Raw genomic sequence first — 8,908 nt, 5'->3', positions numbered from 1 at the left:
TAAAATATAAAAAAATTTTTAAATATTTCTACAATACTAATGTTCTAGTAATTTTTTAATTAATAATTTCAATTAATATATATTATATATATTTTTTATAATTAAAATCAACCGTTAAAATTATTAAAATACTAGTATTTCATAAACATTTGAAATACCATTCACTTTTAGGTTTTTGAGGTAATTGCCTTTCTTGCTTTTACTTTTGGTTTTTAAGAATATTCATCACCAAATTCAATGACTAATTCTTTTGTTGTGGACCATCCAATTAAGGGCAAATAAAATTAGTTAAAAGACCAAGTAATAAGTCACTAGACCAAAGTTTCAAGGTTTAAATGTAACGTTAGTAATAGAATTAGTGTATGAATAAACACTAGCATTCCTAATAATCTACCATTTTAATTATTAAATATATAAAATTGTAACAAGTGTGAAATAAGTCAAAGATGACATTCTAACTAAGAGATCTTAGATTTAGGGTCTTATAAATAGCTAAAAACCTTTTTTATTGAGATAATGATGACAAATATTTTAGAAATAAAAATCCGTAGAACAAACTCTTTTCCAATCCCATTATATATAACAGAAGAAAATAATAAATTACTGATTTCTTGTATACCCAAAAAAAAAAAGATATTTTTCTTAAATTATTTTACATAGTAAGTGTTCTACATCACATTTTGCCCAAATACAAAATGAGTTCAATATTACCTATAACCTTTTTTTCCCCCTTAAAATAGAAGGAAATTATGAAAAATTCTAAGATATCACAATACAAGGTACAACAATTTAATGTAGCATATCACAAGAATCTATAGTATATATACAAAAATATGTACACACATCTGTTATGATCTAGAGTAGAATAGTGTCATAGATTACATCTTCAAAGCTAAAATCTTGAGAGAAAAAGTACCCTAACCTCCTCCTAAGCAAAACTCCCAAATATTAGAAAGAAAATTAAAGCCCTTAATTATAAAAGGGGGAAAAATAATACCAAAAAATGATAAGCCACCCCAAGAAAAGAGAAAATAGCTTCACAAATGATACATTCAAAAATTGAGAAAAACAGAATGCAATCAAATAAGTCCTAGAGTCCTCAACAACAGCTATGGGGGGAACATGATCATCACAGATCAATTTAAGCCAATAAAAATGGGGTAATGAGATTTGAAATAACCAAAAATTTGCCATCATGATTTTCCCTTCGCAGCAGCTCCTTCACGCTGATTGCGAAAATGACTGAGAAGTTGTTGTGCCTGCGTGAATGCAACCAACATATTAGCATCTTTTCTTGCACATTTTGAACTATGCTCATGACATTGTTTGTTAAGATAATGAGAACTTAAGACACCATTTTTAAGGTTTCTATTTTATTACCTTTAGGAGAAGTGTTCACTTTTAGGAAGCTACTCTAAAGTGAGACAGTTGATAAAGTGAAAAAGTGAGACTCGAATCATCCTTAAATCAAGATAGTGAAGCTCACAAATAATATATAAAAATTACAAATTCAATGGTGATCGGGCCTTCACTTTCCCACTTCACCAATCTCCTTACTGTAGAGCATATATTGGAAAGATTTGCGCAATTAGTTTCAACAAAATGAGTACAGGACATGGAGATCTAAAAGAAGATTCATAGCAGGCACTATAGGACAAGTCTTAGTTTGTGTTGTTTCCAACAAATGCGTGGATGATTATGATTCGCCCCATGGTTTTCGAGTTTAGATAATGAAAATGCAAGCATTATTAATGTTGAGTTGAGTGGGATAATTTCATACCTTTTCCTTGGCTCTCGGCGTACCGGATTGAGATAATGCAACTAGGGAAGGTACAGCTCCTTCTTGCAAAACAAGAATACAAAACTTGGTACTATGAAGGCATAACTGTAACAGAACAGAAGCAGCATTCTCCTTTCCCCTATGTGAACCTGTTTCAACAATTTCAACTAATAAGGGGATGCCTCCTTCCCTTGCGATTTCTATCCGGCCCTCTGGAATTGTTGACAGGTTTGACAGAAGTGCAACAGCCTTGTCAACCATTCCATCCGCAGAGTCCATCAACCGAACCAGAAACTTCACAGCTCCAGCTTGAACTATTCGAGCTTTGTTATCATGAAATATTGACAAGTTAAATAAAGCAGTAGCAGCATCCTTTTTCCCTCTAAGAGTTCCCCAGGCAAGAAGATCCACCAAGGCTTTGACTGCGCCGGATCGGCCGATTTTTTCTTTGTTGTTTTCTATTACAGAGAGGCTGAATAGTGCTGCCGCAGAATTTTCTTTAGCACCATCATTTCCTGTCTTCAAAACATGGATAAGAGGTTCTATGGCTCCAGCTTCCATAATCAAAGTCTTGTTATCTTCATTGATTGACAAATTTAACAGAGCTGTCACAGCATGCTCTTGTGTTATCTTCATGTCCGAATACAGAAGCGAAAGTAAAGGCTCAACAGCCCCACACCGCCCCACAATAATTCGGTTTTCCATGTCATTCTTTGTAAGAAGCCTCAATTCTTCTGCAGCTATGGTTTGCACTTCAACTGATTGGCTGCGAAGTTCTTCAATCAACTTATTAACATGAGATGAAGTGGCCACTTCACCAGCCCCCGAGTTCAATATAGGATGTGAATCAACTCTTGAATCATTTTGCTTAGCACTAGTATTAATGTTATTATTGTTCATAATAAGATTATCATTTCTCGTCCCTTGGATTCTCGATGCAGGACTTTGTTTGTTCCCAACAACATTGTCAACATTTTGCGGCTTATCGGATATTCCGGATGCCTGTCCTGAAACTGGAAGTATGCAATCAGTACTAGATATTGAACTTGAAAATGATGATTCACTTCTGCTGTGAACATCGGATGATTGCTGATCACATCTTTCCACTGTTCCGCTCCGGCATCCATTATACTCTTCACTTGATCTGACAAAATTATCAGCCTTTGGTTTCTCATTTCCATTTCCATTTTGAAGAGATGACCTTGAGATGGAATCGATATTCATAGACTTGAAACCACATTTATTAGCTAAATCATGAGGCAATGAATGATCTGCAGGGGTTGTGATACAAGAAGATTTATCGAGCAGCGAGTTACTACAAAGCTTAACACTGTTTTCCTGACACCAATTTGCAATCATAGCTTTGACAGTATAATTGGCAGTAAGATTCATATGATTGAGCTTCTGACGAGTCTTGGGACAAACATTTAGCCCGTTATCTAGCCACTTTTGGATTGATTGCCTGTCATATGTTTGACCCGAAGCCACAATAACAGGATCCATCATGAGTTCCAATGATAAAGGGCAGCGGAAGTATGGAGGGATTGAGAGACCGGTTTTGACTTCAAGAGACTCAGTTCTCATTACATAATCGCGTAAATTGCGGACAAGATTCACAATTTCATTGATTTCATCCAAGTCCCCTTTCATTTTATTGACTTCAGCATTCAACCTTTCCTTTTCCACGACGATACTTTCTTTCAAGAGCTCCTCATTTGAGGTCAATTTTAGTAACTCGGCTATTTCCTTCAGAAGCTCGTTGGAAGGTTGAACATTATCTCTTTGGTTTCTTAGTGCTTCTTCTATATAAACCATTGCTGTTTCCTTCTCGAGGCACTGAAGTTCCTGGATATAGTTCTGAAAAGGTTGCTCGAAATTAGGCTCATACTTGTATCAATCAACAAGACAGGAAGAACCAAAAAATAATGATAGAAAAAAGAGACCATGGCTATTCCAGCCAAATACACAGTTTCTTTCGAGAAAATAAGATCCTACCATGTTTGGGAGGAGTATGCAAATCAACTAGAAACAATCTTATCAAATACAAATCCAAAGATGTAACATCAAACACTGAACATACCTGAAGATTAGCCAAAACCGAAGCAGACGGAGGTGACTGTAGGGATCTAACTATCATGTGACATATGTCAAGTGATGTGCTCTGCAACTTAATCAACAATGTGCTGCTTTGAATAACCTGAAAACAGAAGAATCCGAAGGAAGAAGTTAAGAGGAATTAGCAGTTCACAACAAGAGGCATAAGATCATATGCTAGTTCAGAACATAAGTTATGACTACAAGAATATAACCCTTCACTTACACTAAGAATCTTGCTCATCTTTGGACCCCATTTTTCGATGAAGTCTCTAGCTTCATTGATCCGCACATCCAATTCTTCACACTCTTTAGACATATTTTGGTGAAACGGGAGTTTGTAGTCCATTACATCATCAAGCACTGGCTTCAGTCGCTTTAACACCCCGACCATATTATGACAGATCTTCTGAAAAGGCGCAGGCTTCACGATTTGGCAAGAAACCAGATGAAGGAATCGAGATATGCTGTTGATTAGACATTTCACTGAAGTTGTATCTGTTTGACCTGTTTATGTGAAATCATACAACAAAATGTCAGACAAACAAGAAAGGAATTGCCTCATCGTATAAGACGACGTGTGGTGAGTGTTATATTCATTTTAAAACAATTAGTGACTATAACATGAAGGGGAGCCTTGGAGCAATAGTTGAGTTGTCTCCGTGTGACCTCAAGATCACGGATTCAACTGTGAAAACAGACACTGATGTAATTATCAGGTTAGGCATCATATGCTTCACACCCTTTGGGTGCAGCACATCCCCGGATCCTGCGTTAACGTGAGATGCTTGTTCACCAGGTTGCCTTTTTTTTGTGACCACAACATATTCCAATGGATGAAAAACTCCAATACTGAATAACATTCTAATCTAACTACAAAACACATGTCTCTCATCATCCAAAAACACAAATCATGACTAGCTAATAATTCCAATAAATAAGCATATGTCCGAATCTCGAGCTCAAAACAGACATCATAGTATTCATACACAAGTTTTGATGAAACCAACATCAACCAAAAGCAAATCATAGAAATTGGAAAGAAAGCAGAAAGCCAACTGATGAACCTAATTCAACTTTTCAACTCAAATGCATTTCTTCATCTTCCATTAACCATGTAAGTAAAAGCATTCCATATTTGCCCTCTCTTCTTGACAACTTCACCTCATTTTACATTCCACCGACCAAAATGGAAACTATGAATCATTCATTATTCATTTCATTAAAACCAATCTAACTAACAGCAAAAGCTACAAACTATTGTTTGACATTTTCAGCAAACATTTCCACACAAAGTTCATATTTTTGTTGAAAATGACAGAAGTACTTGGATCCCTTAGAAACTCAACAACACAGGAAAAGCGTACTAATAAATCCTCATAAAATGAAAAAACAAATTAAAAAGATTCCATTTTTGGAACAGAAAGAGGAAATTTTCGGATCACTGCAAAATGCATACCTATATGCATGGTTCTGAAGCTCAAAAATGGAAAAGGGGAATGAAGAACACACAGATCCTGATCAAACTTCAAACCATGTGAGAAAGAACAGAAGCTTCCAAGACTATGATGTGATTCATCAATGGCTGTTCAATGAAAAAGGCATTTTTTTTCCCCTTCAAAATTCGTCTTCATTCATTCATTCATTCATTTCATTCCCAACAAATGCTGTGTGGAAAGCCTGAGAGAAAGGAAGAGGGACCAACAACAGCAACAACTCCAACAAGAAGGGATTTATTTTATTATTTTTTTTTTTTGAAGAAATTATTGAATAATGAAAAAAAAAATTTAAAAGGGTTAATGAAGTGGGTCCTTAATGTTATACATAGATAGTTAGATACTGTAGAAAGATTTGTCGTTTTTTCCTTAAAAAAATGAAAAAATAAAAATAAAAATAAAACATAAGAAAATAATTATGGATGTAAGGTCTATTTTTTATAATTGAAATTAAATGAATAGTCAATTTTGCTTTTTGAATTTAAACCCCTAACTTTTGTAACTTTGTTCTATTTGACAACTGGTCAACTGCTAGTGAAATGTGGACGATTACATGTTATTATGTATTAATTTGTATTGGTTGAGTAATCAATTTATTCGTTTGTTTAAGTAAGTATAGAGGATTCGAATAATATGTTGACTTGAAAAATATCGAAATTAACAAATATGTACTGTATATATGTTTATTTTATTGAAAAATTTTAGTTAATAAGTGCCTTTTATTAAGGTGTTCAATGTAAAAGAAAAACTTTAAAAAATATTAGAAACCTAGAAAGTTTTTAAGGTTTTTAAAACATCTATTGTATTGAAAATATATAAAAAAAACTTTTTTTAAAAATAATAACGTTGACAATTTGTAGCAAAACACTTGTTAAAATAACAATATGATTTATGTAGTTAATAGAATTAATTTTAATAATAGTGAGTTAATATGATAGTTATTACTCAATTATTAAAAATAATTTTAAATTGATATTGACATGTAATAATCATAAATTTCAAAATTTTTACTTAATAATTAAAAATAATTTTAACATTGACATCATTTAATGGTATTCAATATGTTATTTGGCATTCAATCATAACACTTAATTATATCAAAATTAATACACATCAATTAAGCCATATTAACCAACTTTAAATATTATATTACTATAATTAAAATATCCAATTAATTCATACTTTTTCTATTATATTTTTATCTTATTATATTATCAATGATAATGTTCATTTTTTTTTATTTTAATGAAGAAGAGAAAAAAATTGATTGCTTAGTGATAATTTTGCATTTAGATTATTAAGACACTCGTTATCCTTCAAACCATTATCATCTTTTGGAACCAAACAATTTTTTCTTTTACACTTTTTTTCTCTTTTCATTTGACAAGAATGGAAATAGTGCCAAATCTCAACTACTTCTGCGCTATTTGATACGCTGTCTCATATCTTTGGACTGTTTGGTAGAAAAAGTTTTAGATAATAAATTCTTTTAAAGAAATATGGAAATGCAGCTGAGTGATAGGAAATTATTTTTAAAATTCGATCTTATTCTTCAAACTACCTACAAGATAACAACTAATAAGAAATTAAGCATAATTTTAAAAATCAGACCAAAGTTTTACTAGATTAATTGAAAATCAGCTATCAGTACAATTCGATGTAAAATAAAAATCGTTTGTCAATAAATTGGAAAAATCAATTAAAATATCGGTAATTAAAATAATTGACTAATTTTTTAATAATTAACTAATATAAAATAATAAAATATAAAAAAATTATTATTCTAAAAAAATTATATATTTTATAAAGTTTTACATGTTTGATAACCGATTTGATTATCGAAAAATTTAGATTAAGTGATTGATTACTTATGCGATTCAACTATTGTTAAAAAAATAAAAAATAAAAACTTTTAATTAGTAAGTGAATTTTAAAAAGTTTCAAGTGGATTGAGAAGGAGGTTAAATTAAAGAAATATAAGTGATAAACACTTTTTTAGATTATATGTAGCAAAATTGATAAATAGAAAATTAATTTTGTTTTTGTTTTATTTTGCGATAGGAGAATAAAACAAAATGACAGGTTATGAATTTTGGGGAAGAAGAAGAGTAACACCATAATATATCATAGTTCAGCCATAAAGTGTAATATAACTTATGTGTAGTTTCTACTACAACGATGGTAGAATTTTCACTATAACCAAGATTGATTATAAATATCAATCTCAAAAGATTCACATTCTTGTAAACCACTTAAACTATCACAAATTTAGTAAATCACTTAGATGTTAATCCAACCTAGTTAAGAAAAACCAAGTGTACTCTAACCAATACACTTTCGAACACAAACATTCAAACAATTATTGAATTTTGGCTTTTGTATAAACTCTTCCCTTTATCTTTTCTATTTTTTAAATTAATCTTAATTTTATACACGAGAACAAGAATACATTTAATATAACAAAAAAATAGGCTTATGTATCAAATCAGATTTTATTTCAAAAAATGTCTTTTTTTTTTCTTGTCTTCATTTTTCTTATGTAGATATTGATATACTCTTTTTTAAAAAAATAATTAATTATGTTTATTATCATAAGATACTAAATTAATTCTTAACTTAATAATTTCTCTCTTAATGATAAACATGATTAAATTTTTAAACAAAGAGAGAGAATAGAGAAATTTTCTTAAATTTCAGCAAGCTCTTCCTCTTTATGGGCACCAATAAAGAGATGGTGCATATCATAGTAAAGTATAAAATACATATGCCAAAAAATAATTAGTTTAATGATAAAAAATAAAAGGATAAATAAGATAAAAATTAAAATTGAATAAAAAAGATAAATTATAATTGAAATAGAAACAAAAATGTTAGGTTAAAATTGAATAAAAAAAAATCATTTTATTTTTTATCCAATTTCTTGATGTAACAAGAAAGAGATTTTTCAACCTAACTTATCCATATCATAGTTTGAAAATTGCTTCTATTCAATGTTCTGTGCAACAAGAGATGAACTCACTCAACTTCACTTGTCAACATCATAGTTTCATCACTAAACCAAAAAGTGTTTTGACACCTCTAATCACTCAATACGTGGTTACAATAGTTAAGGAGGTATTTATAACTTCGTTAAAACAAAAAAATATCTTAAAGCCCATAAATATGAAGTCCAATCTAATAACTAAATAAACAAAAATCAAAATATATCAAAATAAACTAATAATATTTAATCTCATCATATCATGAGCATTTAAAACACGTATCATTCTCCTCCTCTTTAAAAAAGATTCGTCTTTGAATCTTATAGTTAAAAAAAGAGTATATGAAAAGGGACAAAGATAATTTTTTTTTTGTATTTTTCTCTTCTTTTTTTTTTTTGCACTGTATACTTTTTTTATTTTTTTAATATAAAATCAACGAAAATGCAAGATAATAATGAAATACAAACAAAAAGATAAGAACACAAAGAAGGACGTGAGAGACATTGAAGTCTATTTTTATTATTTTTTAATACAAAAAGAACAAATATAGCTTAATA

General features: G+C 30.6%; 1 protein-coding gene across 1 annotated transcript; it reads right to left on the bottom strand.

The window, feature by feature from the left end:
• Positions 1 to 802: 802 nt before the first annotated feature.
• On the bottom strand, positions 803 to 5,586 carry LOC107473667 (U-box domain-containing protein 3-like). The gene is made up of 5 exons (XM_016093254.3): positions 5,334 to 5,586; positions 4,101 to 4,381; positions 3,861 to 3,977; positions 1,781 to 3,637; positions 803 to 1,259 (listed from the first exon to the last, which is right to left on the bottom strand). The coding sequence occupies exons 1-5, from the start codon at positions 5,341 to 5,343 to the stop codon at positions 1,194 to 1,196; spliced, it is 2,331 nt and encodes a 776-aa protein (XP_015948740.1). The 5' UTR covers positions 5,344 to 5,586; the 3' UTR covers positions 803 to 1,193.
• Positions 5,587 to 8,908: the final 3,322 nt, after the last annotated feature.

Source organism: Arachis duranensis, chromosome 2 (assembly GCF_000817695.3).
Source record: "Arachis duranensis cultivar V14167 chromosome 2, aradu.V14167.gnm2.J7QH, whole genome shotgun sequence".
NCBI lineage: Eukaryota > Viridiplantae > Streptophyta > Magnoliopsida > Fabales > Fabaceae > Arachis > Arachis duranensis.
This window is presented reverse-complemented; position numbering and strand designations above follow the sequence as displayed.

Excerpts from the sequence above, each read along its gene's own strand:
- LOC107473667 (XM_016093254.3), bottom strand. Across the intron at positions 3,638-3,860 it reads CGGTTTTGGCTAATCTTCAG|AACTATATCCAGGAACTTCA; the intron begins GTATGTTCAGTG and ends CAACCTTTTCAG. Across the intron at positions 1,260-1,780 it reads CGCCGAGAGCCAAGGAAAAG|GCACAACAACTTCTCAGTCA; the intron begins GTATGAAATTAT and ends GCATTCACGCAG.